The sequence below is a fragment of the Schizosaccharomyces japonicus genome (assembly GCF_000149845.2).
Source record: "Schizosaccharomyces japonicus yFS275 unplaced genomic scaffold supercont5.3, whole genome shotgun sequence".
Taxonomy (NCBI): Eukaryota; Fungi; Ascomycota; class Schizosaccharomycetes; order Schizosaccharomycetales; family Schizosaccharomycetaceae; genus Schizosaccharomyces; species Schizosaccharomyces japonicus.
The window spans coordinates 1,043,131-1,068,792 of record NW_011627862.1 but is presented as its reverse complement, the minus strand read 5'-3'; the positions used below and the strand labels follow the sequence as shown (position 1 = coordinate 1,068,792).

The following is a 25,662-nucleotide window of genomic DNA, read 5'->3' as shown; positions in this document are numbered from 1 at the left end:
TGGTAGAGGTAGGGAAATGTGGAGACCACGGGCGTACAACCCCTCTCTCTTCGTTCTGGAAGTAGGCACGCGTTCTCTCGCTGCAGCTCAGTGTGGTGCGTAGAAGCGATTAAGGTGATGTAACGCAGGCAAGGATAATCGAGTGTAGTTCACTTTAGTGCTGTGTACTGCGCTAAACACAAATACCACATCGTACCGCAGACTAACGCAAGCCAGCGCGCCCCACCATTCCTCGCTGCACCACCCTTCACTTCACTACTCCTAAACCTCCCAGCTCGCATTGAACTACTCCTGCCCTCTCCCCATGTCTTCGATCATTTCAGCGGTGGCCTTTGTGCCTCGGGGCTTTCCTGCAGAGTTTCCCAGGCAATTTGAACTCGATGAGACAGAGTACGAGCGCATAAACGCGTTGTCGCAGATGCGCTTGGACGATGCTCGCGCCGACCTTGAGGCAGAAGAGGAAGAACAACAAAAGGCGACTGGAGAGTCGGTCAACGACGCGTCGAACGGCGAGGATTCTGCCGTTGCTGATGCTGTGGAGCCGCTCAAGTCGTCGGAGGAGATTGATGACGAGCTGAAGGAGTACAACTTGGACACGTACGACGACGACGAGTTGGAAAACGAAGACGACGCCGTGGATGACGCGTCCAACCCGCTTTTCTCGCATATTCAAGGTCTTGCCTACCACGACGGAGGCAACAACGACCCGTACGTGACGCTGGAAGCTCAGCAGGAGGAGGAAATGCTGGAACGCGAGGAGATGCAAATTTACCCTACCGACAATATGCTGCTGGCTGCTCGCACGGAGGACAACCTTTCACATGTCGACGTGTACGTCTACGAGTCGGAGGCTGACAATCTGTATGTGCACCACGACTTTATGCTTCCTTCGTTCCCACTGTGTTTGGAGTGGATCGACTACCGTGTTGGTACGTCTGAAAACACTCCTGGAAACTTCTGTGCCGTGGGTACGTTTGATCCGGAAATTGAAATTTGGGACCTGGACGTTGTTGATGCCGTATACCCTGCTGCCGTGTTAGGAGCTCCCTCTTCCTCCAGCAGCAAGGCCTCCAGCAAACGCAAGACTAAAAAGATTCAACCTGACCGCCATGTTGACGCCGTGTTGGCCCTTGCTGCCAATCGTAACGCTCACAACCTTCTCGTGTCTGGTTCAGCCGACACGACTATCAAGTTGTGGGACCTTGCCCAATGCTCGTGTGTGCGTTCGTTCGACTCTCATCACACGGACAAGGTGTCCAGCTTGGCTTGGCACCCGCAGACAGCCCCTGCGTTGCTGTCCGGTGGCTACGATCACCGTGCTGTGCTCTCGGATCTGCGTAGCACGGATGCTCCTGCCTCGTTCACTATCGACAGCGATGTGGAGAATGTTGCCTGGGCCCTCCATCGTCCAGACGCCTTCTACATCGGTGCAGACAGTGGCACCGTGTACTGTTGCGATGCGCGCAACCTTGCGAAGCCTTTGTGGACGCTTCAAGCTCACGATGGCCCTGTGTCCTGCATGAGCGTCAGTCCCAACGTCCCTGGCTTGTTGGCTACTGGTTCAACGGACAAGATGGTCAAGCTCTGGAACGTCGGCACGGATGCTCCTAGTTTGGTTGTTTCGCGCGACTTGGACGTCGGTCGTGTGTTCAGCTGTGCATTTGCTCCCGATGAGGCTGTTGGTTTCACACTTGCTGCTTCTGGTAGCAAGGGCGTTGCTCGCGTTTGGGATGCCTCGACGAACGCTGGCGTTCGCCGTGCCTTTGACTCTCGTCTGGGCCAAACGCCCATTGTGAAGGAAAAAATTGTGCAGCTTGAGGAGGCTGCCAACGATGATGACGAGGACGACGAGGACGACGATGAGGACGAGGAAGAAGAAGAAGAGGAAGACGAGAATGTGGAGTAAGGGAACTAATTGGCTCTCTCGCTCGCTTCTTCCCGTAATAATGCATGCAGACGGTGTCCTGAGAGCTGCATTATCGGCTGTATAGAGTTATTTCTTTTTTTGTTTTAAAATGTTTTGCATAGGTTACCGGTTGTTTTAACAGGAATGATTTTTGGAAATGCACATAACAAGATATGTCGGTGGATTGGGGAGAGGGCCTACAAGGAAGTAGTATTGTGATTACTGTAAATGCTAATGTCATGAAACTATTTTCGTTTGTTCAAGTTCGGGGCTTTTGTTAGTGTTTCTTCTTCTCTACCAACTTTTTCTTCGACGTAGTTTTACTGTATCGAGTCACCGTTCAAAAACTCGGCTCCTGCAACTCATTCTCGCTCTCTATATTCCATTTTTCGTCTCTACAATCCATCCTGCAGTAGTAATTTTTATGTTAAATACTTGCCGCTAATCTCCTCTCACCTCAGTTCTGGTGGACATATAGCGAATGCATCTCTCTAGCTAACGAACAACCAAAAAATCATTTTCGGCCAAATGCTGTCCATTGTCCATTTTTATTAATAAAAAACCTCATACAATTGAGAAATAATGTCTTCTTCTTTTCACAAAATCATAGAAAAACTTTCTGCATCGTCGGTTGACCCAAAACTAGCACCGAATCTCGCAGAACGTGTTGTCGCCATTGCTCAGAAATCACCGAATCAAACTGTCTTTTCTACTTTAATTCGAAGTTTTGGACGCTTTGATGATACAGTTTCTGCCGATATTTACGAACTTGCAAAGTCAGAATCCGCCTCATCAAAGTCTAGTGGATCAGTAACACCGGTAACATCAAATGCCGATGTACTTGAAAATAAGCCTGTATACCAAAAAGCTGGACTGATCATTCCTCCTAATGCCAGCAAAACGCTTGCTACACGCCCAGAATCGCTGGGACTTCAGTCTTTAGCACGCCAGAAAAAAGCGAGCTCGTCACCAGTTAGGCACTCTCTCTCCTCTGATGAGAATGGTTACAGCAACAAAAGGTCTCATGGAGGGACTACTTCAATAGATCCTAACACCGAACGCGTCGAGTTTAAAAAGCCGAAGCCTGCTCCGGACCATCATTCGTCTGTCCAGAATCCACGAACTGCAAATGCTCTTCCCGTTGGTCATGGTCTTAGTGAAAAAGCCCGAGAAAAATACGAGACCTACAGAGAACAACGGCGGCGGATGGACGAGGGTGTATCATGGGAGAATGGTTCGAGACATGATCGGACAAACTCCAGAGCATCTTCAGCTCGCCCATCACGATTCAACCGGTCGACGCGAAATCGCTATCCTCCAACTCGTCACAGCGGTTACTGGGACGAGCGTGCCGTAGAGTATCCGGAAGAGGATACTGAACCTCCTCGAGATCGTGCTCGTTGGGAGATGGAACAGTCTCGGCTGGATCGCGACTGGTACATGAATTCAGAAACGAACAATTTATTTGGTGATGAGTCCCACAATCCCTTTGCAGAGTTCGAAACAGACTTGGACCGTGAGCGGGAAGATTTGCTTCGTTTGCAGCAGAAAAAAAAAATGTCCATGCGCTCCGTAGAACGGGCCCGTGAAAATAATCTTTGGGAAACAAACCGAATGGTTACGTCTGGTATTACAAAGCTGTCGGATGTGTCGATGGAATTGGATACTAATGAGGAACGTCGTGTTCACTTGCTCGTTCATGAATTGCGCCCTCATTTTCTTGACGGTCAAGAGTTTACGCTTCAACAGCAGAATACAATTACTGCAGTTCGAGATCCACAGAGTGATCTAGCTGTTGTTTCGAAAAAAGGATCAGCCCTTGTCCGTGAACGTCGCGAGTTTAAGGAACGTCAGAAAGCAGCTACCGCCGCAACAGCGCTGGCGGGAACAGCGCTCGGAAATGTTATGGGTGTTCGTGAAAAAGAGCCTTCTGAAAACATGGAGAAGCACATGAAAAAAACTCCAGAGCCGAGTCGTGCTCGTAAGAATCACGATGACCTTCCATCCAAAAAAGAGTTACCCATTGCGCGAGTGAAGTCTCTGCGCGAGCAGAGAGAACTCTTGCCGGCGTTTGCTGTTCGTGAACAGTTACTGTCCATCATTCGCGACAACCAAGTAACAGTTGTCGTTGGTGAGACGGGTTCCGGTAAAACAACTCAGTTGGCACAATTCCTTTACGAAGACGGTCAAGGAAAACTGGGCATGATCGGCTGTACACAGCCTCGTCGTGTTGCCGCTATGTCTGTTGCGAAACGTGTTAGTGAAGAAATGGGTGTACAACTAGGTACGCTAGTTGGTTATTCCATCCGTTTCGAGGATGTTACCAGCCCTCAAACAATCATTAAATATATGACTGATGGTGTTTTGTTACGTGAGTCACTTGTTCAAAATGACCTTGATCGTTACAGCGTCATCATCATGGATGAAGCACATGAACGTTCTCTGAATACCGACATACTAATGGGTCTTTTGCGTACTATTTTAAGTCGTCGCCGCGACTTGAAATTGATTGTCACGTCCGCAACGATGAATGCTCAACGATTTTCTGAGTTCTTTGGAGGTGCACCTCAATTCACAATTCCCGGAAGAACTTACCCAGTGGACGTATTATTCTCTAAGGCACCATGTTCGGATTATGTGGAAGCTGCTGTTCGACAAGTTCTTCAAATTCACGTTTCTCAACCTGCTGGTGACATTCTTGTTTTCATGACCGGTCAAGAGGACATTGAGGTTACTTGCGATGTTATTAAAGAGCGCCTTGCTCAATTGACGGATGCTGCACCCTTGTCGGTTTTACCCATCTATTCGCAAATGCCGGCTGATTTACAAACGAAGATTTTTGATGCCGCAGAACCCGGTGTACGGAAGGTCGTCGTCGCTACAAATATTGCTGAGACTTCGCTTACTGTAGATGGTATATCATACGTAGTCGACACTGGTTTTTGCAAATTGAAGATGTACAATGCAAAAATGGGTATAGATACGCTTCAAATTACCCCTATTTCTCAAGCAAACGCAAATCAACGTTCTGGTCGTGCAGGTCGTACGGGACCAGGTGTTGCTTATCGGCTTTACACTGAATCTGCTTTTGTTCGTGAGATGTTTCAAACTACTTTGCCAGAAATTCAACGAACAAATCTCTCAAACACTGTGCTTCTTCTGAAGTCATTGGGTGTGAAGAACATAATGGATTTCGATTTCATGGATCGACCACCGGCTGCAACGCTCACTACTTCGTCTTATGAATTATGGACCTTAGGTGCACTTGATAATTTTGGTAATTTGACCGCCTTGGGCTCTAAAATGGCAAACTTCCCTATGGATCCTTCTTTAGCCAAGCTTCTCATCATTGCTGCTGAATACGGCTGCTCTAATGAAGTGTTAACCATAGTTTCTATGCTTTCTGTCCCGTCAGTTTTCTATCGACCAAAGGAGCGCTTAGAGGAAAGCGACGCTGCAAGAGAGAAATTCCATGTTCCGGAGAGTGACCATTTGACATTACTCAATATCTACCTGCAATGGGAAAGAAATCATTGCTCAGTTGCTTGGTGTACAAAGCACTTTTTGCATTCGCGAAGTCTCAGCCGTGCTCGAAGTATTCGCGATCAGTTATTGGACATTATGAAGTTCCAGAAATTACCTATTGTATCTTGCAAATCCGACTGGGATGTAATACGTAAGGTGCTGTGTTCTGCATACTTCAACCAGGCTGCCACAGCAAAGGGAATCGGTGAGTATGTACATTTGCGCACAGGTATGCCTTGTCACCTTCACGCTACTTCTTCATTGTATGGTTTGGGTTATCTCCCGGACTATGTAATCTATCACGAGCTGGTGCTTACTTCAAAGGAGTACATGAACGTTGTTACCAGTGTTGACCCATACTGGCTCGCAGAATTTGGAGGTGCATTTTATACCTTAAAAGAACGAGTGAAGAAAGGCTCGAAAATAGTAGACACTGTTTACTCCAAGAAGACGGAACTGGAAGACCAGATAGAAAACGACCGTCTAAAAGAAGAGGAGGAAAAGGAAAGAGCGCGTTTGCAGGTCAAAGCGAAACCTCGAAGTCGGGTCGTCCGGGCGAAACCGGCAAGAAGAATACATGGATTTTAATGTTTGGGTTTGTTTCGGTAGGTTGGTAAATATCATTCATTCTTTATGTGTATATAGAAGCTATGGACAATTGAGAGGAATTGCACATGCAGCTTTATGGTGAAACGTAGGTGTAAGGTATGGAATCCCAAGTCGTGATGTGAGAATGCGCCAAAGAGGAAACATGGGCAAATTCGTAAATGTTTTTTTCATTCTACAAAATCACTTTAACGACGGTTGTGCCAGAGCGGCCACCGAGTTTCCATCCATCGTTCAAGTTTATCCCAGAGCTGACTTACAACTTCACGATCTGTGTGACGACGAAGGCGTTCGACGGAGATGCCTTCAACATTCCAATCACGAGTTGCAGGATGAGGTGGGTCACCTACGTACTGAACAAGGAAGCCCTTCACATGGTGAAACAGTTGGTGAGGCTCCGACCACTTGTAGTCTTTAAATTGCCATGCCTGACCCGTGGTGAAGACACACACCACACGGTCCCAATAATCTGGCTTGAACTTTTCAACGCCTTCGACAACGATGAAACGCATCGTGCCAAATTCCGCACGGGAGCTTTTGTGTGAAAGAGCGATTAGTTCGGGACCACGGCCACCTCCAACAAGTTTGGAAGCTTCTGCAGGCGGGACAAAGACACCATCTTCCAGAAATCGTTTAACATTTTGCATCGTAAGCAACGATGACGCTGAAGGAGATAGCAGAATAATTGGGTCACAATCTGTTTCATAAGTTAGTCTGAAGAACGCACAAAAACAGGCTTCACAAAGTTCAATAACAGTAAGATAGAAACCAACTTACTCTTTCTAGACGGCTTTTCGGGACGGTGAGTGTTTGCATCACGACCGCCAGCCGATATAGCTGAAAGCTTGTTGCTGTTCAAGTACTCAAGAACATCTTTTCTAAGAGATAAAAAGTTCTAATAGACGCAGTTGATGTTAGTCACCAAGGTTCAATGTTTTGCGTTGAAAAGGACGACATACTGTTGGTTTCGTTCCATGCAAAATCGAATTATGATCTGCTACTGTTCGGGAATGTTTTTTCAACCAGGAAGCCCCTTCTGCTACAGCTTGTCCAGTGGCCTGTCTTTTTAATGCTGCGACGTCGGTATTTGCGACTTCATTCGTAGCACTATTTTTATCGTCTTCTGTGGACACTGTTAGTAGACTAATTAATGGAATACACCTTTTGAAAATACCTGATGAGACAATATGTTCGCTTTCAGCGGCTCCTTCCAGCCAACTGATCAAGTCAGTCCGTTCCAAAAAGGTAAGGTTCTTAATGCCTAGTTCGGAACACTGTTGAATGTAATCAGCGATACTTTTTTCTTTTTGCAGCCAAGCAAAAACAACTGCTTGTAGAGGAAATGCCTCTTTGTTTTCTGTGCGAATGAAACGCGTCGGAAGGGACAAGTTCATGGGTGTATTTGATCCAAATTGTACAAAATGAGCATCTTGCAAAGCAGACACTTTTGAAGTAGGATTTTCAGATGATAGAAGCACAATTGTACCATTTTTGGATATGCATTCGCGCAACTGTACCAAAGGATCCATGTTGGGTGAGGATAGTACGTAAACGTACGTAAATGCTAGAAGCGCGGTAACGAGAAAATGGGGGAGTTTCGTTACCAAAAAAGTCTTAAACTGTTATCTATTTATATTTCTTTCATTATATATGCTTTCGAGGGGGTCATAGCTCAGTGGTAGAGTGAGAGATTGCAGATCTCCAGGTCGCTGGTTCGAACCCGGCTGGTCCCTTCTTTTTTATCAGCGAGAGAGTGCTAAAACTGGACGGGTCGGACGGTTTTATAAAGAGCCTCGTTACATGAAAGTGTGGTTTTTTTTTTTTAATATTTTTCTCGAACAGTTGTTAACCATGTTAGTGAGCAAATTGAGATCAGTTTCACTTCTTGTTTTCTTGCGTATGTTTCTTTCTGGGGTTTACGCACGGGTCGGACACCACTTCGTCTGCTATCCTTGACCTTCGGTACCTTATAGATGCTCTGAACGTGGACTCGTCTCTCTCTACATTACCCTACTTTAGATTCCCTGTATCATTATGAGCAAAAGGCCACAAGGACTTCGAGCTGCTGCTTCATTGAAGAAGAAATGTACTGTACAAAATGCCGTTAAGGGAAACTCGCAAGAAGAGAAAGCTGATGATGAAACGGTTCTTGTGTACTCAGACGACGATGAAGTCTCGCAACTGTGTGGATTGTATGATATGTCTAGAGAGAAGCTTGAATCGGGAGACATCGAGGCAAGCGTGAGTCTTGTTTTTGGTACAATTCACGAAGCTGATCGGATTCTTCGAAACACCGAAAAACCTGAAGCTTTGCCCAAAAAATTCCATGCGGCATACTCCCAAGCTCTTTTGGCAGTTGCTGAGTTGTACGATTATGCAAAGGAACGCCTCAAAGATGAAAGCAGCGAAGAGGCGTACATTGACGCTGCATTAGAGAGAGCTAAGCTTGGTGAAGACGCTCCAGGCGAGGACAATGTTCGTTTACAATTAGCTTTGGGTGCTGGTTTATTAGCCAAAGCCCGTTCTGTATTGGCTACTGATTCTTCCGGGGAAACCGAAACGGCTTCTCCGGCTTCTGCTACTGCAACCAAAATGGTTCAGCAAGCTTACAACTGTTTCCAAGCTCTTGACAAGTTAGAGAAGCTTCCGGAGTTCATTACTGTGTTTACGTTGCAGCGACCTGTGCTTGCCATGTCGACGTACGCAGCTCGTGAACCCGTCAGTGAACAGTTCGTTCTTGATGTGTACGCTCTCACTACCTCTCTTCTAACAAAGGTAGCTGAGGCTGCTTTGACGCCTGCCCACAAGTTGGATGCTCAGCAGGCCTTATGTACTGCTACGACCAATGTCGCCGAATACTACATCGACCTGGCCGACACTGACGACGCAGAGAGTGTCGTTACAAGTGCACGGAGAAAGGCTGAGACTGAGCTCAGCAAAGCAATCGATCAAGTGGATGCTCTCTATGTGCTTAACAAGACTACGGACTTGCTCTTCCGTAAGGCTGACCTAAAGATGGATTTGGCCAACGTCCTCGATGGGGAAGACGCACAGGACAAATGCCTCCAGGAGGCTGCTGACTGTATTCGCGAGGCACATTCTATGGGCGCTGATTTGCCTGAGGACTATGCTGAGTTTTTGAAAGCTTATACCGAATAAGCCTGGCAGCAGTACTCAGTGCTGGAATTTGCGCTGGGCTTCGTTAGAATAGTGTAAAGTAAGATTTGCGCACTGCAAAGCACTGCAGTGAGTTTGTAACTCAATATATATTGTGATTTCTAGCGAGGTTCGCTAAATGAAACGTACGGAAAAATAATTCTCTCACTAAGCGCAGCAGGCCTATGAATGTCTCACTACAACGCTTTGAAGCGTGTTACTAGAACTTACCGAAGTCTACCGTTGCTTCATTATTTTTTGTAGCACAAAAGGAACGCTTACCATCCTTGTCCTCTTGCATGATGGACCCTTTCGAAGGGCGATTGACGTTTCTGCAGCTATTGAGACGCCTCAGCGCGTCGCAGCTGTCGCAACTAAAGCCGGCTCAATTTGCTGTGAGACATAGAGAGTTGGAGGAGGATTTGTACTCGTGTATACGAGAGGCAATGGAGTCAGGGACATTTAACATGCGTGTAAACATCATGTACTTTCTCGAGACATTGTGTGATATGTGTCGGCAAAACAATATTGAAGGCAGTTATGTTGAGATGATCGGTCGTGACATTGCAAAACTGGTCGGGAGCGTAGTACCACCGGGTCAGGTTGGAGCAGCAAATGCTCCAGAGGTGCGTAAAGTGCTAGAGTCCATGCATACAAAGCGTCTATTGTCGGATGAGCAGTGGGAGGAAGCAAACGCTGTTCTGCAGAAAAACGCTGCCGCACAAATCCAAGACGGGGATAGCGTTGAAAAGACAGCAGTATTCTCGCGCGAAGACATTCTCCGTCGAATGGAAGAGGACCGCGAACGTCATAAGCGTCTTCGAGAAACGTTTTGGGCAGTTGACAGTCCGGAAGAGGAATGGCAGCAAACTTGGGCATCCCTTCCTGCACTTAATGATCATGACCTTGAGAAAATTCGTGATGAGTATGCAAAATACAAAAGCTGTACACAGTAAAAGGATTGATTTTCATAGCGACGGGGAGAATCGTTCTATTGGTCAACAACAGATCATATACTCCTGATACAATGGAGTTACCAGTGAACACAACTTGAAAAACGAGACGGGATGCGTGATAGATGGGCTTAAGAGACACTCATGTACCAAAGTTTTATCATAGCTAAATGTGTAGCCTACTCCAGCGTCACTTTGCAACCTAAGCCTTCCAGTTTGGACTTGACTGCATCAGCGTCTTCTTTTAAGACGTTCTCCTTCAGCACCTTCGGTGCTGCCTCGACCGTCTTTTTGGCCTCCACAAGTGTTAGACCCAGCATGGCCTTGACCTCTTTAATAACCTTGGCTTTAGAACCGGCGTCAAATGAGTCTAACCGAACAGTCCAAGATGTTTTCTCCTCTGCAGCCTCCTTTTTTGCCGGTTCCTCGGCGCCAGCATCCGTTGCAGATACTGCAGATGGATTGAAGGCTATTGGAGCTACGTCCTGGATATTGAGTTTTGTTTTCAGTTGGTCGACAAGCTGAGAAGTTTCCAACAGTGTAAGTTTACTGATATCTTCAACAAGCTTTTCGATCTTTGTGTTCTCTTGTTGAAACAAACAAAGAGAAGTACTGAAAGTGCGAATTGTCGTTGAACGAGCTGCTGCTATAATTCTTGTCTGCGTTTTGGCGGCAGTCCTCCAAGACCTACTAGACGTTAGCACAGGATTGCAATAAAACAAGAACAATCTGTCTAATGATGTCGCATGTTACGAACAATATCCATACATGAGTTTTAAGTAGGATCTCAACATGTTTTTTTTAGTGTGTGGGACAACAATAACGAGAAATCGATTTCAATAACCAATTTCGCTTCTTTGTGGATTTTGTAAGTATAGTAAGTGTATTTGAATCAATTTGCTGTGTAACAACCGCGTATTCAGTGCCAGTAACAGCGTTTGGGTTGGCTAGGTTGGACCTGGTGTGAGGATGATGCCTTGGTGAAAGAGAAAGGATAGAGGGATAGAATAGAACGAACACGAATAACATGTCGTTCAATGGAGCGGAAAAACAGTAATTATGGACAACTTGAATGAAGCATGAAACAGTAGAAACGTATGCCAAGTGTATGTGTAATTGTGCTTGAAAACGCAAACCGAAAATAAGAAGGGGAGTAAAATAGGGAAGTGAAGAAAATAAAAGGGAGGTAATTAGTAACCAAGATAAAGATGATGATGAATTTGTTCTTTCCACGCACAATGATCCAGTCGATGATTGCGTAAAGAGTAAAAAAGTGTAACGAAAAATTAGTTTAAGCGCTTAAACAGAACGACAAGGTTGATCGCTAGCTTTCATGCCGCGTCCATAATACCAACCACCTTGAATTAAATCCTTTTCGTCTTTTTCCCAGCGCGCTTGTTTTACATTGCCATCCTTGGGGTCAAGATCGATGATAGTGATTCCTGTAACTCCAATATACAGTGTAACGTCCCGTAAAGTCATTGCAAGTGATATGTTGCTTGTCTCAAACTGTTTCTGCAGACTTCGTAAACGTTTAAGTATGCCAGAATTATAAATCCGACGAGCGACATTGCCGGAAACCACATTCCTTAAAGCCGACGAAAAACGTTCCCAATTGTCTGGATCAAGACGCAACGGACAAAAACCAACAGGCTTACCTCGCATTCGACAGATAGCACATGTCCGACAAACAACCCAGTCCGTAGGGGCTGTTGGTGATTGAGAAAGCCATTTTGGTTTCATTTCCAAACCCTCATTCAGATCTCGCATAATGATTCCGGATGTATCATTTAGGTTTAGTAGCATGTTACTTGTTTTCTGTAAGGCTTCCAAAAACTCACGGGTTGTCGGCAATAGTGTAATATCCAAGAGATGTTTCTCAAATCCTTGAAACAGCGGTCGGATAGTAGAGTAAAAATAGCTGTGGACATCTTGCGACAGTAGTGTTTGCCCGCGTCTCCGGACTCGAAGAACCTTTCCACGGAAATAAGGATCCTTTCCCGTGTACTCAAAGACGGCATTTGCATTTCCAGAGGCCAAAAACGACCAATCTTCAGGAACAAGTTGAACATTATTGAGAGACTCTTCAGGCAACACAGAATAATCGCTCTGTTGGAAACTAAAAGTGGGTGGGTTTACGGACTTCACAGAGAGACTCGTACTCGATAAACTTTTCACTGGGGACGAAGCGAAGTCTTTAACCGTTCTTAGTGTTTTATCTTTATATCGAGTATCCGGAACATTTGGTGACAGCCACAGAAAAGACGAGTTCGCTGATGACGATTCAGAAATTGCAGAATTGTAAAGAGGTGAGTTGTTTTGAGACAACGACGATACAGACGTATCGATTCGGGGTAGTGAACTTAAACTTGTTGTTCTGCTTAGTGTACCAGACAATAGCTGCAAACGTTCCATAGCTTCACGAATCTCTCCAAATTCTTCATTCCATGTTTGTAAGATATCATCTTGAAAACAATCCCAAGGTCGCACTGCAATAAACATTTTGCGAGCTATTTGAAAATGGGTTTTATAGAATCTCTTCAACAGATGCTGGAACAAAGTTCTGCTCTTTGAAATTATTGCCGGGATGTTCTTAGCCAAGACCCTATTTAGCTCATCCAACTCTTTGTTCACACGTTGCAAACTCGAACGAAAAGATTTGAGTTTGTGACGCTGTGATTCCGGTTCATGCAATTCGTAGAGTGACAGCAAATCCTTCTGTAGCTTGTCAAATTCCGCTTTCTTCCGTGTGCGTTTTTGAACTAGTTCATCCGCCTTTTTCATGTAATGCTTTACTTCCTTGCAGGGAGCTAAGATGCTATAATCGAAAGGCTGGAGTAGGAGTAGTACTTCTCTACGCTGGCTCTCCAGTGCTTTATTCCATTCAACGAGTGTCCCTACCGAAGCTGCTAATGACTTTTCCGGAGGTATTTGTCTATACAGTGCAATCCAGGCGGCAATTAATGATGGTCCTGTACACACCACGCATCTCCAAGAATCCCGAAAGAGTCTAGCGTTCTCTATAAGGGCCCGTATGGACATGTTCAGGCTCGTTACCTGTCGCTCCCACTCATTCACTTGAGCGTCCGAAACAGGAACAGGAAACTGTTTCTGTGTGTCTTCTTTATTTTTTTCATTTTTGGTTGGGCTAGTTTTGCAAAATCCTGTAAAGTGTTAGAGAATTGAAGTCTTTAAAATGACGAATTATTTTTTTTCACAATCCTCAAATAACAATTCACTCAACCAAACGTGTCTTTTAAAGATAAATAGACATGACGTTTAGAATCGTTACACTTACCGATACTAGGCATTTCACGTTAAGTTAAAGGAATTGTCTACGGGTCAACCTGTACCATGGACCAAAAAAGCAGAATCTAGAGTTGGACCTCAATTAAGCCCTGTTTTCTTACAATTAAGAAAACTCTGAGGTAATTCAAGCCTTATTTAATAAGGAATGAGTGATACTATGCCAAAAAATACGGCCGATGAATTTTGGTCGTGGTGCGAAACGTAGGAGTAATGCGTGCATTGCCTTAATCGCAAATGTATAAATACGAGTCTTCGCATACAAGCGCGTAAGCGTGCACGAAGACGTTGCTATATGAAATTGACGACTATTTAATAGTTACCATTGTTGTTATAAGCTTCAAGAATTCGGATATTGTTAAAAAAGCTGAATATGAAAAATATACAGAAATAGTTTGATTAGTTTCAGAATACTCTGTATTTAAAAATGTACAATTTTTACTATCTTTAATGAAACCATCATTAACAGGCTTCACTGTTTATTTTCTATCGTTTTTTTTTCTTTTCTTTTTCAGGATAAATACTCACCGTTTTGGTCAAGAGATTTTGTATTGTAGTGAATGTAATATGTGTTATTGACATGCAGTCTGATAGCATTAATTATCTCTATTATTAAAGCTCCTTTAGTAAGAAATCACTAATATATGTGAAAGTCAGTAAGCATTGAAGCGCTCTTCGAGAAGCTCAAAGATGACAGACATAAATGAAAGCTTAATTGGTGAACAACTGGAGCATAAGAACACGAAAATAGGCTCATTCAACAGCGGAATTGGATGCTCCAATGCGTAAAGTAAATCATAACTGTGACTTAAGCAGAAAATGAAAATTTAGTGAAGATTTTCACACCCTTTCACCGAGATTTTGTGACTAGTTGAAGTCCATGCATATTTTTTATATCTTCTTGAAGAACCTCGTTGACCATCCGATGTTGCTTGACTAATGGCTTTCCCCGAAAAGCTTCACTAGTAATGTTTATTTGATACATACTGCCGCAGCCGCCAGAAATGTCCTCTACTTGCAATTGGGTGGGCTGGAAAGCATTTTTCAGTTTTTCTGCAATTGATTGTTCACCTTTTGTGCTGTAATAACGAAGACGCTGAACGGATGATTTCCAACAGAATCCCAATCTTCCTCTCAGCATAGACAAAAACATGTTTTTGCTCTGTGTAAACTTCAGAATTGACAAATAAATCCTATAATGTTGTAAAAAAATCAATCAAAGAAAGTGTTCCTATTGGTTCAAAATTCAAATTTCGATATCTTCCAGGGCTCCTTTACACAAAAGATTAGTCTTAGTATTTAAACTAGAAGACTGTAAAAGAAACTGTTCGTCCGTTTCTTATTTTAAAAACCCTTTAATACCGTGTTGGTCAGTGTTTGTTCTGCAAATCATTGGCATAAACCCAAAGACATGCTCACAAGAAAAAAACCCAAAATTCGCATCTGATCTCTTTAATCCTGCTGTCTGTTCTAATTATTATTTTACCAAGTATAAAGCAGTTCTCTTATGCGACTATATGGCTTCGCACTTCTTGATACAGCAGCGAACACTTTTGAACATTAAAACGTTGAGTTGTTGATAAAACATATTATCATTCTCTTTATTTTTCTCTCAGAAATACCGGCCAATGTATTGATTATCTTTCATCGTTTTCGTGTTCCTTTACCTGGTAAAGATCTCTTATTTTTTTTTTTTTGGAAGATACATTACATAGTTTTTGTGCACTCTCAATCACTCATAAGCATTCCAACTATCTATTTTATTGGATTGTTCGTACGCGACTCAACGAATTCTTAACTACATCTCTGGTCTTCATTTCTTTTTTTTTTGACTTCTTCCTGTATCCAGCTTCCATTCTCATGCGCATCCCGGAAACAAGGTTGGAGGCTTTTTCCTTGTTCGACGATATGTGCACGGACAATCTCATTGACGGTGTTTACTACTGGACCCGTATTCATAAGATGCGAAGACGTCTGGGAAGACCTCGTCGGCAGCAATGGCTTGGCGATGTCATTGAGTTAATTCAGAACCATATCATCAACAAGTTTGATCTGGATGCTGCTGTCGAAGCCTTCTTTAGTATCCCACGTATTAAGAAAGTTTATGATTATCTTGATGACTCTTTAGCGCAAGAGTTTGTCCGACATGCTAAATTATATCTTTTGCTTTACGCTGTAAATTGTGAGTTTGAAATTGCATCTACTGACCGCTTTATTGGTTCGAAAAAGTCTGAAGCCTCTGCCATATCCATCAAAGACTTAGATGCAGGCTATGAATTGCACGACTTGTGCGGTACCATCATCAAACTCACTCCAGCTGAAGAGAAGCGGCTTGGAGATGATAAAGATTTTAGCGTTCTCCACTCAAGTCGGCTTCGTTCTATGTGTTTGTTTCTCGGTCCCGCTCGTTTTGTAAATCATGACTGTGATGCCAACTGTATGTTTCGAATCTCAGGCAGAAAAGTGTGGCTTCAGACCGTGCGTCCCGTTCGTGCAGGGGAGGAGTTGACAACATACTACTCTTCGCGGTATTTTGGTCCGAACAATCGCGATTGTTTGTGCGAATCATGTGAACGAAAAGGAATCGGCGGTTATGTTAAGTTGTTTTTAGGAGACTCCATTGTTATAAATAACCTTGATTTCCTTGTTTCCCAAACAACTTACTCAAACCCCGTCGCCGAAAACACAGGGAATGAAGCGCTTGTGAAGGAGGAAGAGCTGTCGACGACACCGGTTTCTTTATCCGCTTCCTCATCCACTTATGCGGAGAGTAATGTAGCATTAGAGTCTACGAAATGCGAGGAGGAAGATGTACAAAACATGTATTTCCCATGTCTTCCGAATGTGCAACCTCTATTCAATGACACTGAAAATGCTAGTAACTGCACAGCAAATCAACCTCTTGAATGGGATTCCGGAGGTGAACTTTCTGAGGCAAAAGGTTCCGACTTGGATGAAGAGCTGGAACTCTTCATTCCCCTTCACAAAAAGAGAATTTGGGCTCACGAGCGACAAAATTACCTGAGCACTCTCCTCAAAACAACGACACATTCAATACTTGCATACATCATGCGTGACCGTGTTGCTCAACTCCGTCAACGACAAGACATGTGTGAATATATTTGTCGCACATGTCAGCACTCGTATTTTTCAAAACCCCTTAGACCGAAGGCAAAGCGTGAATGCCCTAAATGTTATAGAAACCGATGTCTGTATGGGTATGATTGGCCCATACGGTACATCGAAATAGATTCTTCCGTCGAAACAGATGAAAGTACTGGGTCTGAATTTGAATGTTCAGCACAAACGTTGCCTCGAAAACGTCGGAAACGGTTTAAGAGGAAAGCAAAAAACAATGTTTCTTATGCGGAGCTGTCTTGATTCTATCCCCTTTGAATTGTCCAGTGTCCCGTCCCAATGCCTTCCATCTTGCAATAGCGATGTCGTTCGATCAAGATCGTTTACTGCTTTCCCTTTGAACCATCCGTCCCCCTTCATTATATCTTCCGTCCGTTCCCCTTTTTTCTTTCACTTTATTTTTTTCTTTATTTTTCATTCCCTTAATGGTTGCTTTGACCCATTTTCTTGTACATTAGTTCAATTAGTGCTACTCTAGACAATTACTATACGTAATTTTATTCTTGCTACATAAATACTAAATGATTCGTTAATAGCGCAAGTGTTTGCCGCTGCTCATCTGTTTATGTTTGAGCAGCTGCTCCCAGAGTCTACACTTCCCGCTACCGCTACCGCTATACTGGCCAAAATTCGGTGGAGTTGCACTGACCAGTTCCACCACTGTTCAAGCGTATCCCGGAACAAAACTCCTATAAACAGCCATTTTCGGCCGCTACAAGAGCGAACGAATATTGCAAGATGTCTCTCCCGACAGATTCGTTATTTCCACACACGGCACCAGAGGGAGAAAATGCTCCTCGTAAACGGAGGTCGAGTCTCGTTTACGGCCACTCTAGGCCTCATGTCGTCACTGGCAATATCCCTCGAACATCAATTTCGTCCATTAACACAGTTCCTAGTCGTCGTGAACGTATTATAGGCATACGAAAAATATCCATACCTGGGCATGCTAGTTATGGAGCCATTACCGAATTGGATACCGACAACATGTCGACCATAAGCATGCCTCAGATGCGGTTCTACGGACATTCGCACGACGAGGTTTACGAGGACCATAACAACAGATGGTGGAATGAATTTGCTTTGCTGATCCGCTATGGTATTCCTGTTGTCCTTACTTCGTTGCTGCAGTACGGTGAGGTTATTACAACTGTGTTCTCATTAGGTCACATCGGAAAGACTGAACTGGCTGCGGCTAGTCTGGCTAATATGACGGCTACTATTACAGCATTCGCTATATTCCAAGGCATTGTCTCTTCGCTCGATACACTTGGTACTCAGAGTTACGGTTCCGGCAACCCAGAACTCGTTGGTCTGCATCTGCAAAGAATTCTGTGTCTTCTTGCTGTTGTTCAAATTCCCATTGTCATCATCTGGTGGAATATCAAAGACATCCTCATATTTGTTGGTCAGGACCCTTTGACTGCGTTATATGCGGGCAAGTATATGCGAGTGCTTCTTTTTGCTTCTCCAGCATACGCAATTTTTGAAGCACTGAAACGGTTCTTGCAAGTTCAAGGCATTTTCCAACCGGTTACTGTGATTTTGGCTTGCATTGTTCCGATCAACGTTTTTCTCAACTATCTCCTTGTTTGGAGCAAAACATTTGGTTTTGGGTTTTTGGGTGCTCCCGTCGCTGTTTGTGTGACATTGTGGATGGCCTGCGGTGCCGTCTTCTTATACATCGTGAAGGTTGATGGTCGTGAAGCTTGGTGCGGATTCACCATGGAAGCCTTCAAAAATTGGCTACCCACTTGTCGTCTTGCCGCGTCGGGTATCGTAATGATTTGCAGTGAGTATTGGGCCTTCGAGCTTCTCACGTTTGTTGCTGGCATTTTGGGTACGACGGAGCTGGCAACCATGTCTATTCTTTCCACTACCTCGTCTCTCTCATACCAACTGGCATTCGGTATTGCTGCTGCTGCTGCCACACGTGTAGGAAACCTTATCGGCGCTGGAAATGTTCGACTCTCTAAACTTTCGACACAGGTTGCCTTGACAATCGCTTTCGCTGTCGGTGTAATCAACTGTGTAGTGTTATTGCTTTTGCGTAACAAGTGGGGTTATCTCTTCAACTCGGAGCCTGACGTTGTCAGCCTTGTTGCTCAAGTAATCCCGCTCACAGCAATCATGAACATTGGTGACAACACACAGTGTGTTGCAGGTGGTCTTCTTCGTGGCCAGGGTCGCCAACGTATCGGTGGTATTGTAAACTTTATCGCTTACTATGCCTTTTCTCTTCCACTCTCTGCCTTTTTATGTTTTAAGGCAGGATATGGTATTGCTGGTTTGTGGCTCAGTATCGCTATTGCAACTGGTGCCATTGCCATCATCGAGTGTTATTTCGTTTTCAAGATCGATTGGCAAGCGCTAATCGACGACGCTGGACGCCAAATTGAAGAAGCGGAGCGCGCAATGGAGGAAGATGCAGCATAGTTATCACCTAATTGTTGCTTTTTGAGCTGAGTCGTCTATCGTGTTGCTTTTCCTCCTTCTCATAATCCAAGTTTTTGTGTTCTCTTTGTTTTTCTTTGATTTGAAGGAGTTGCAGGACTCTATTCTTCAAAGAAGGTTTTCTTTAAACGTCGGTCTGCTTACGCTCTTTTGGTAATACACACATACACACTCATACACACTCTCATAACAATTAACGAACAAAAAAGGGGATTGTTTAAATTTTTCTACGTTTCAGTTTGGCTTGCATTTGAAAAAAGTTTGGCATGTGGTTCCATTTGCTATGCTTCCACAGGCATTTGGTTAAGCTCTTTTTCATCATGATCCATTTTTGAACTGTACATGGAATATGATAAGCCTGACATTCCTCACACACTTAATTCACTGCTATGATATGACAGGATTCGGTACATACATTGACGGGTGCTGAGGGATTTCGCACCAACGTACAAAAATAATTTTATAATTAATAAAATAAATTAGGAAGGACTGACTTGAAAACGGGATAACACTTGAGGAAACTAATTACGAATATACAATTCAGTGATTATTGGTCTTCTATTAGGATATGCACACCTGCTGCAATATTCACGTGCCCGTCTTAATTAAGCTTACTGCACGTGATTTAACCTCTTTTGGTGGTGAATTTGGCGATGCGCGAGACATGAAATCGCTGACGCGCGTCTTATCTTCTTCCAAAAACCACTCTCTAAATTTTCCAATTCGCGGGTGATTTCATGTTTTTTGGTCTATACGGTATTTAGAAACGCATTATTTACTCTACACATTAAAAAATGAACTCTTTGGTGGATTATGAATCCTCGGACAGTGAAGTTGAAGAATCAAGCGCTTTTGTCGCGCAATTAAAGGAAAAGTCTATGTTCGTGCAGGCTCCAAAGAAGATTTCGGATAAACGAACGTCTGTTAAAAAAATTGCGGTCGAATACGGGGATTTGGACGAAAAGGAGTCGGCGTCGGCTCCCATTGCTTCCTCTGTTTCTGACAACGTCTCCCTTTCCAGTATCCTTGTCGCTCCTAAGAAAAACATAAACTTAGAACCTGAACCTTCTATTCGAACAGATTTGGTTGGTGAAACAACGGACACTAGCACAGCCGAACCTGAAAATTTTGACGACATTACAAGCTTTCTCCCAACGTCTGTGTCTAATCGGCAAAAAAACAAACGACAAGCCTTACAAACATCAACTCTATTTCCAATTGTCCCTAGTACCGCCCAGAAAAAGGAATCCCCTTCTGATCAAACTGTTCACTCAAGTTACGAGCCAGTGTTTTTGCGACCAACAAAGCGTACACGCTCCGCCGCACAAATGCCTATCAACACTCCGGAGGTTTTGACAGAAACAACTGCGGAACAGTCCATTGAGGACCGTATAACCCAGCTTGACCCCAAGGCCTCTTCTAAACATGCTCGTTTTATTGATGTCGACATGAACAAGATTTACGAACAAAACATGGCTACTATGTCACAACCTATTGCTTCGGCATCCATCAAAAGTGTTGCTCCGGGTCGTCACCAACTCTCCTCTCTTGTTAGTATGGCTACCCTTCAAAAGGACAACTTTGAAGCACACTTTGCCCAGGAACGGCAAAAGAAACGAGACACCGCCAAGAAATATGGTTTCTAAAAGTCGCTTACGGCGATCAGTTCTGACCAATGATGGTCAATGTCGATTAATCATTTCACTACATTGTCCAAAACAATTCGGCCAGTAAAACTGAGTTTTTACATCTTTCCACAAAGCTACTATTACACGGGCGGTAAGAGCTAACACGACCTAGGCCCTCAATGTCACACACAAGGGAATCTCGACCAGCATCCGCAACTCTATTCCTACATCAATCAAAACAAACATATCAGCAGCACATGATACAGTTCTTACGCCTCAATCACCCTCCCAACCGCATCGGTTCCTTTTTCTTTCACCGCGGGCAGATCATGACCCTCATCGTTTCCCTAGCAACCACATAATCTGGGACCCTTGTCAAAGGCTAACGGCTCACTTCGCCAAAACAAGTTACTCTTACTTTGTCGCTGTCTTCACAAAAAAACGCTTCTACAAGCTCTGAACCGTCAAAGAACGTGTTCAGTCGTTGGATCCCTTTTTTTCCCGAACGCTGTGCGGTTCGTTCTGGTGCAAACGGATTTACTTGCTTGCCAGAATTGCTTAGGCTTTTTTTGACTATATAATCGTTACTTCGGGAGCAAATATGTCTGTCGATGCAGAACACGTCGCCGTTTATGATTCTGCGGACGATGCCTTGCCTTCCGACTACTCGTTTACGAGCGAGAAGACACCGCTATTTATCGAGAGAGACGCGTCGTTTGTCGATCAAATGGACCAAAGTGCTGACGAGAGATCGCAGAACAATATGGCCAGCACTTCGGACGTATCTATGGGAAACATGTCGGCTTTGAATGTCGCAACAGACCTGCTCGAATCGTTGGACCTTCGAAGCATGTACATGAGGGGCTATGGACATAAAGATGCTATTAGCGGAGACGAAGATGATAGCGTCTACGAGAACGATCAAGAGCTCCCGTCTTCTACTGACCGTCTGCCTCTTCAAGACATTCCACAGCGTCCTAATAGTAAGCGAGTACCAAGCCTAACATTCTCGTGTAGTGGCACTTGCACCTCAGCCTCGTCGACTGATTCAGCATCTGATGCGATGTTGGATGCAGTACAGCAATACGATACTTGGTACCGCCGCCATCAACTTCGATCAAAGTCTCTCTCTGAGGAGGTACTGTCTGATTTCGACCCCTCTCGTAACAGTTCCATGCGAAGCAGCTCCCGCGTTTCACATCGCGGCAGTTGGGCTCCTAGCTGCCGTAGCGAAAGTGTGAGTAGTCGACGTTCCAACGTTTCTACCTCTTCCAAGCCTTTACCTCCCATCCCCGCTGATGAACCATGGCAGCCCGAGAATCGTGCATTGCCGAACGTCCCTGAACCCGTTGCTGCTGCTGCTGCTGCTACTACCACTACTGTTGCTGAAAACGTTGAACAGAAAGAGCGTGAACCATCGCCTCTGCCATTTGATTACAAACCTTTGGAGCCGCTGACGCCTATCCAAGAGGCGGCTCTTGAAGACGCATCTGATACCACACCTGTGACTGACCTTCACACTCCATTAATTTCCCGAAGCAAGGTTTTGGCTCGCGTCGAGTCAAAACGAGCCACGACTTCTGAATCCCGTATATCCCTGCAAGAGAAGGAGATTCTTGATGAAATTGAAAAATTCTATAGCGACAACAAATCTTTCCACTCCATACTCAGTCATCTCCAATCAAACAACCAGTCTAGCGCACCTGCATCTAGAGAAGCACTTGCTGACTCGTCTACGATCAACCTTGCACGCGGTTTTGATGCCGACGAGACGAAATCTAACATGTATGAAATGTCACCCAAAAGTGATGATGAAATGGAGGATATTGTCATTAAAGAGGTACCTCGACATCCTATGTCTGCCGGTAACATGAGCACGAAGGTTGTGAGTCTTCGCGGACGCATCCGTAGTAGCTCGTCGTTTGACAATTTGAGTGCCATCATTGGCAGCAATGAAAACTCCCCACCTATGCCCCAAAAGCGTGTGGTATCGGGTACGAAGCGTGTCTTTAGCAATCTCACTCCTCATCCTTCCACGGAGTCCGTGGATCAATACACGAAAAGCGATTCACCGTACAGTTCGGCGAACCGTAGTGGTTCGGATACTGGCACTGTCAGATTTCGCTGTACATCTGCTACATCGGCTTATCCCGACAGCATACATACCTACGGGAGTATGGCTCCTCCCATTTTGAAACGTGATGAAGCTTTTGTACCTGTCTCAAGGTCCTTTGACATTCCAAGAGCTCGTACGGCCGCCGGGGCTCGTGCTCTTGATGTTCCGTTTCCAGCAACTCAATATGCGCGTCCGCATACGGCAATGTGCTGTACCGATGCGTATGCAACCCCTAATCCTGTAAAACAAGTTACGAAAGGCAAGCTTTATCTTCACCTTGCTGATATTAGCGATGTTCGTTTGTTACGTGGCGAGCGCATTAAGAAGTTCAAGTGTACTATTAGTACGGGCGAACACACTATTCAATTGCCTTGGCAAATGGTTGGTGAACAAATGAAAATGGATCATGATTTCATGTTTAGTTGCAGCGACGACATGGTTGTTGATATTTCCTTTACGTTCACTCGTCTACGAACACGCACAAAAGTCACGAAATCTGCAGTAGCGCACACACGCTCCAAGTCAGAACAAGTCCCCTCGGCTTCGCAAAAGAAGCCAAAGAAACGGGGTTTCTTCAGCCGTTTGTTCCGTCGTGGACACAAAAAGCAAAAGGTCTCTACCAAGGACATTCGTCCTGCGACAACTTCACCTCTTAAACGTTCCATGACAGCGGGCACTCCCGCTTCTCCTCAAGTCGCCGTCTCTACTACGGAGACGGAAGAGCACGGCCACTTGCGATTGGAGTTGGCCCGCTTGCATACGAAATGCCTTGGCAAGGTGCACCAGTTGGCTCTTCCCATTGTTGATGAGAAGCAGGTGGAAGCCGCAGGTGCCAGCAAGTTGCCCTCGGAGTCGTTGAGCGTTCCCTGTGTGATTGGTAGAATCTCATTGCGCTGTTTATACGTGCCACCTTTGCACATGGATGAAGACGAATTGCCTAACTCACTCGAACAAGCTGAAGCAGACCTGCAACTTGTAAAATGGTCTAAAAACAATAAGGAGGGCTACTTGTACGTTGATGAGAAGGGAGCATTGCAAAAGCGTTTTGCAATGCTTACTGGCAAGCTTTTCGTTATGAGTGAAGACAAAGGTGGCCCGGAACTTTGCAGCTTCGAACTTCGTTCGTCTCTTCTGGCTCATCCGCTTGCTGAAGGAAAGCAGGCAGGCCCTAATGGCATTAATGCCTTTGGCTTTTTAATGTATGGTCCTTCAGGGGAACGATTGAAATGCTTTGCCAGTTCTGCAGAAGCGATGAAATCCTGGATAGACGCATTAAACAAGCCTGCTGCCCGTGTATCGAAAGCATCCAAGTTGTGGTTGCAAAAATTAGTCAGTGTCTTGAACGCCTAATTCGTGTGTTTTCTGCAGTCATACACTGCACGTTAATCTTTTTCGTGACATGTTCGAAAGCTTTCACATTAATGTTTCCCACTTTTTGTCACTCTTTTTTGTTTCTTTCTTTCTTAACGTCAATTACGCACATACTGAATTTTTTATTTTCGCCTTGGTGCACCAATCCATACTCTCATTTTCTCAGTCAGTATCGCTTTCTTCACGGTCTTGTTGTACTGTGTTTATTGTTTCTTGTCTTTATTTTTTCTATTCTTTCACCGTCTTCGACAATGTACAACTTCCGTTCGCCCTATTTCCATATAACCAACCGACAAAGCCGCCGCTAAAGGCGATGAAACTGCCGCGATTTCTACTAAATGTTACTTGATTTAGTGTTTTACTGGAACGGTCTAGCTTTGGTATCCGTGTTTTTCTGTGGAAACATGTCTTATTTGCTAGCAATTCTATAATGAATGAACTGATGTTTTCCATCGCCGATCTTGTGTTTTTGAGATGATCAGTTCTGGCGCGTGACCGAGCAGATCCATGGGATAGTGGTGGTAGATGTGGGAGATCTGCATGTTTGGAGCCGGCTCGGTAAATCCCCCTTCATGATCTGCAACATGCGCGATTTTGTAGATCACTACTTCAATGCTTAAACTCCGTCGTTCCTTGACGCTTGGTTAAGCGTAATGAGTGACAAAAACGAGAAGGAAGAACACTATCGCGTGAACGACTGGGACGTGTATGTCCGTCAGGGACCGATCATGAAGTCGAGGGACGTGGACAGATTCCCCAAGGACTTTGGGTTTCCCGCACCAGAAATGACGTTCAAAGACAATGTGCTTGGACTGAGTTGGAAACAAGGAGCATGGAGTATTGAGTTTACGGCCCTCGACGCGCTCCGTCTTGTACAGCTTAAGGAACCTAGTGAGCTACGGCAGGTCTCGTTTGCACGGGAATGGAAGCAAACGCGTGAACACAAGCATGAAGACATGAAGATGCTGAAGCCATACGATTGGACGTACTACAGTGAGTACCAGGGAACCGTTCAGTCTGCAGAAGAAGACTTAAAACTGCTCAATCCATCTATTCCATCGTCGCCTGCCGACGAACCAGTGGCTATCCCGATTCAGGAGATTCTCCAAGCAGGCGAAAACCTGTGGTACGGTGAAACACTTCTGTATGAGGATGAACTGGCTGACAATGGAAAGTCGGTGTATGACGTCCGTGTGCGTGTTGTCAATGGTCATTTGCTGCTTCTTGCACGTTGCATGGTTCGACTCGATAATGTGGAGGTGCGAATCAACGAAACACGTGTCTACGTTAATCTCACTTCCAACGTCGTGATTCGGGACTACCGCAAGAAGGAAGGAGCGTACAGCGATGTCCTTTCACGAATTCCTGCTGGCATGGACATCGGCAGCCAGCTTGATGACGCTGTTTGGCTGAGCAGTGTGCTTCCCCAGGTGGTGCATGAAGTTAGCCGAATCGCATAATGCGGGGGAATAAAGCATGCGACAGGGGTAGCAAAGCAACCCT

General features: G+C 44.8%; 13 protein-coding genes and 1 non-coding gene across 14 annotated transcripts; 10 read left to right on the top strand and 4 right to left on the bottom strand.

Annotated features, from left to right (window-relative positions):
• The first annotated feature begins 267 nt into the window (after positions 1–267).
• SJAG_01153 (WD repeat protein) lies at positions 268–2,089 on the top strand. Its single transcript, XM_002172371.2, has one exon. It carries the CDS (start codon positions 305–307, stop codon positions 1,904–1,906), a length of 1,602 nt encoding a protein of 533 aa, XP_002172407.1. The 5' UTR covers positions 268–304; the 3' UTR covers positions 1,907–2,089.
• SJAG_01152 (ATP-dependent RNA helicase Prp16) lies at positions 2,024–6,118 on the top strand. Its single transcript, XM_002172370.2, has one exon. The coding sequence runs from the start codon at positions 2,489–2,491 to the stop codon at positions 6,017–6,019; it is 3,531 nt and encodes a 1,176-aa protein (XP_002172406.1). The 5' UTR covers positions 2,024–2,488; the 3' UTR covers positions 6,020–6,118.
• Positions 5,998–7,742, bottom strand: SJAG_01151 (Cdc73 family RNA polymerase II accessory factor). The gene is made up of 4 exons (XM_002172369.2): positions 7,212–7,742; positions 6,997–7,160; positions 6,815–6,932; positions 5,998–6,734 (listed from the first exon to the last, which is right to left on the bottom strand). The coding sequence occupies exons 1-4, from the start codon at positions 7,564–7,566 to the stop codon at positions 6,226–6,228; spliced, it is 1,146 nt and encodes a 381-aa protein (XP_002172405.1). The 5' UTR covers positions 7,567–7,742; the 3' UTR covers positions 5,998–6,225.
• On the top strand, positions 7,699–7,770 carry SJAG_16283. The gene has a single exon. It is a non-coding gene; the product is annotated as a tRNA-Cys (tRNA).
• Positions 7,771–7,844: 74 nt separating this feature from the next.
• On the top strand, positions 7,845–9,422 carry SJAG_01150 (nuclear pore complex associated protein). The gene has a single exon (XM_002172368.2). It carries the CDS (start codon positions 8,072–8,074, stop codon positions 9,194–9,196), a length of 1,125 nt encoding a protein of 374 aa, XP_002172404.1. The 5' UTR covers positions 7,845–8,071; the 3' UTR covers positions 9,197–9,422.
• Positions 9,356–11,006, top strand: SJAG_01149 (domain kinase I gamma subunit). Its single transcript, XM_002172367.2, has one exon. The coding sequence runs from the start codon at positions 9,493–9,495 to the stop codon at positions 10,147–10,149; it is 657 nt and encodes a 218-aa protein (XP_002172403.1). The 5' UTR covers positions 9,356–9,492; the 3' UTR covers positions 10,150–11,006.
• On the bottom strand, positions 10,326–10,940 carry SJAG_05218 (putative mitochondrial 54S ribosomal protein MNP1; the record flags this gene model as incomplete). Its single annotated transcript, XM_002172366.1, has 2 exons — positions 10,326–10,833; positions 10,915–10,940. 2 exons carry the CDS (start codon positions 10,938–10,940, stop codon positions 10,326–10,328), a joined length of 534 nt encoding a protein of 177 aa, XP_002172402.1.
• A 439-nt stretch (positions 11,007–11,445) lies between the features above and the next one.
• SJAG_01148 (inositol 1,3,4,5,6-pentakisphosphate kinase) lies at positions 11,446–13,457 on the bottom strand (the record flags this gene model as incomplete). The annotated part of the gene is made up of 2 exons (XM_002172365.1): positions 11,446–13,310; positions 13,445–13,457. 2 exons carry the CDS (start codon positions 13,455–13,457, stop codon positions 11,446–11,448), a joined length of 1,878 nt encoding a protein of 625 aa, XP_002172401.1.
• A 408-nt stretch (positions 13,458–13,865) lies between these two features.
• Positions 13,866–15,044, bottom strand: SJAG_01147 (eukaryotic protein). The gene has a single exon (XM_002172364.2). It carries the CDS (start codon positions 14,603–14,605, stop codon positions 14,303–14,305), a length of 303 nt encoding a protein of 100 aa, XP_002172400.1. The 5' UTR covers positions 14,606–15,044; the 3' UTR covers positions 13,866–14,302.
• SJAG_01146 (histone lysine methyltransferase Set9) lies at positions 14,713–17,097 on the top strand. Its single transcript, XM_002172363.2, has one exon. It carries the CDS (start codon positions 15,313–15,315, stop codon positions 16,831–16,833), a length of 1,521 nt encoding a protein of 506 aa, XP_002172399.2. The 5' UTR covers positions 14,713–15,312; the 3' UTR covers positions 16,834–17,097.
• An 88-nt stretch (positions 17,098–17,185) lies between these two features.
• SJAG_01145 (MatE family transporter) lies at positions 17,186–19,520 on the top strand. The gene has a single exon (XM_002172362.2). The coding sequence runs from the start codon at positions 17,329–17,331 to the stop codon at positions 19,024–19,026; it is 1,698 nt and encodes a 565-aa protein (XP_002172398.1). The 5' UTR covers positions 17,186–17,328; the 3' UTR covers positions 19,027–19,520.
• Positions 19,521–19,639: 119 nt separating this feature from the next.
• On the top strand, positions 19,640–21,071 carry SJAG_01144 (complexed with Cdc5 protein Cwf20). The gene has a single exon (XM_002172361.2). It carries the CDS (start codon positions 19,839–19,841, stop codon positions 20,688–20,690), a length of 852 nt encoding a protein of 283 aa, XP_002172397.1. The 5' UTR covers positions 19,640–19,838; the 3' UTR covers positions 20,691–21,071.
• Positions 21,005–24,602, top strand: SJAG_01143 (medial ring protein Mid1). Its single transcript, XM_002172360.2, has one exon. It carries the CDS (start codon positions 21,274–21,276, stop codon positions 24,136–24,138), a length of 2,865 nt encoding a protein of 954 aa, XP_002172396.1. The 5' UTR covers positions 21,005–21,273; the 3' UTR covers positions 24,139–24,602.
• A 210-nt stretch (positions 24,603–24,812) lies between these two features.
• On the top strand, positions 24,813–25,619 carry SJAG_01142 (TIP41-like type 2a phosphatase regulator Tip41; the record flags this gene model as incomplete). The annotated part of the gene is made up of 1 exon (XM_002172359.1): positions 24,813–25,619. The coding sequence occupies one exon, from the start codon at positions 24,813–24,815 to the stop codon at positions 25,617–25,619; it is 807 nt and encodes a 268-aa protein (XP_002172395.1).
• Positions 25,620–25,662: the final 43 nt, after the last annotated feature.

Coding starts and splice junctions, on each gene's coding strand:
- SJAG_01143 (XM_002172360.2), top strand. CDS start 21,274: ATGTCTGTCGATGCAGAACACGTCGCCGTTTATGATTCTGCGGACGAT.
- SJAG_01144 (XM_002172361.2), top strand. CDS start 19,839: ATGAACTCTTTGGTGGATTATGAATCCTCGGACAGTGAAGTTGAAGAA.
- SJAG_01151 (XM_002172369.2), bottom strand. CDS start 7,566: ATGGATCCTTTGGTACAGTTGCGCGAATGCATATCCAAAAATGGTACA. Junction 7,161..7,211: donor CGAACATATTGTCTCATCAG/GTATTTTCAAAA, acceptor CAGTGTCCACAG/AAGACGATAAAAATAGTGCT. Junction 6,933..6,996: donor TGCATGGAACGAAACCAACA/GTATGTCGTCCT, acceptor TGCGTCTATTAG/AACTTTTTATCTCTTAGAAA.
- SJAG_01150 (XM_002172368.2), top strand. CDS start 8,072: ATGAGCAAAAGGCCACAAGGACTTCGAGCTGCTGCTTCATTGAAGAAG.
- SJAG_01146 (XM_002172363.2), top strand. CDS start 15,313: ATGCGCATCCCGGAAACAAGGTTGGAGGCTTTTTCCTTGTTCGACGAT.
- SJAG_01147 (XM_002172364.2), bottom strand. CDS start 14,605: ATGTTTTTGTCTATGCTGAGAGGAAGATTGGGATTCTGTTGGAAATCA.
- SJAG_01149 (XM_002172367.2), top strand. CDS start 9,493: ATGATGGACCCTTTCGAAGGGCGATTGACGTTTCTGCAGCTATTGAGA.
- SJAG_01152 (XM_002172370.2), top strand. CDS start 2,489: ATGTCTTCTTCTTTTCACAAAATCATAGAAAAACTTTCTGCATCGTCG.
- SJAG_01153 (XM_002172371.2), top strand. CDS start 305: ATGTCTTCGATCATTTCAGCGGTGGCCTTTGTGCCTCGGGGCTTTCCT.
- SJAG_01145 (XM_002172362.2), top strand. CDS start 17,329: ATGTCTCTCCCGACAGATTCGTTATTTCCACACACGGCACCAGAGGGA.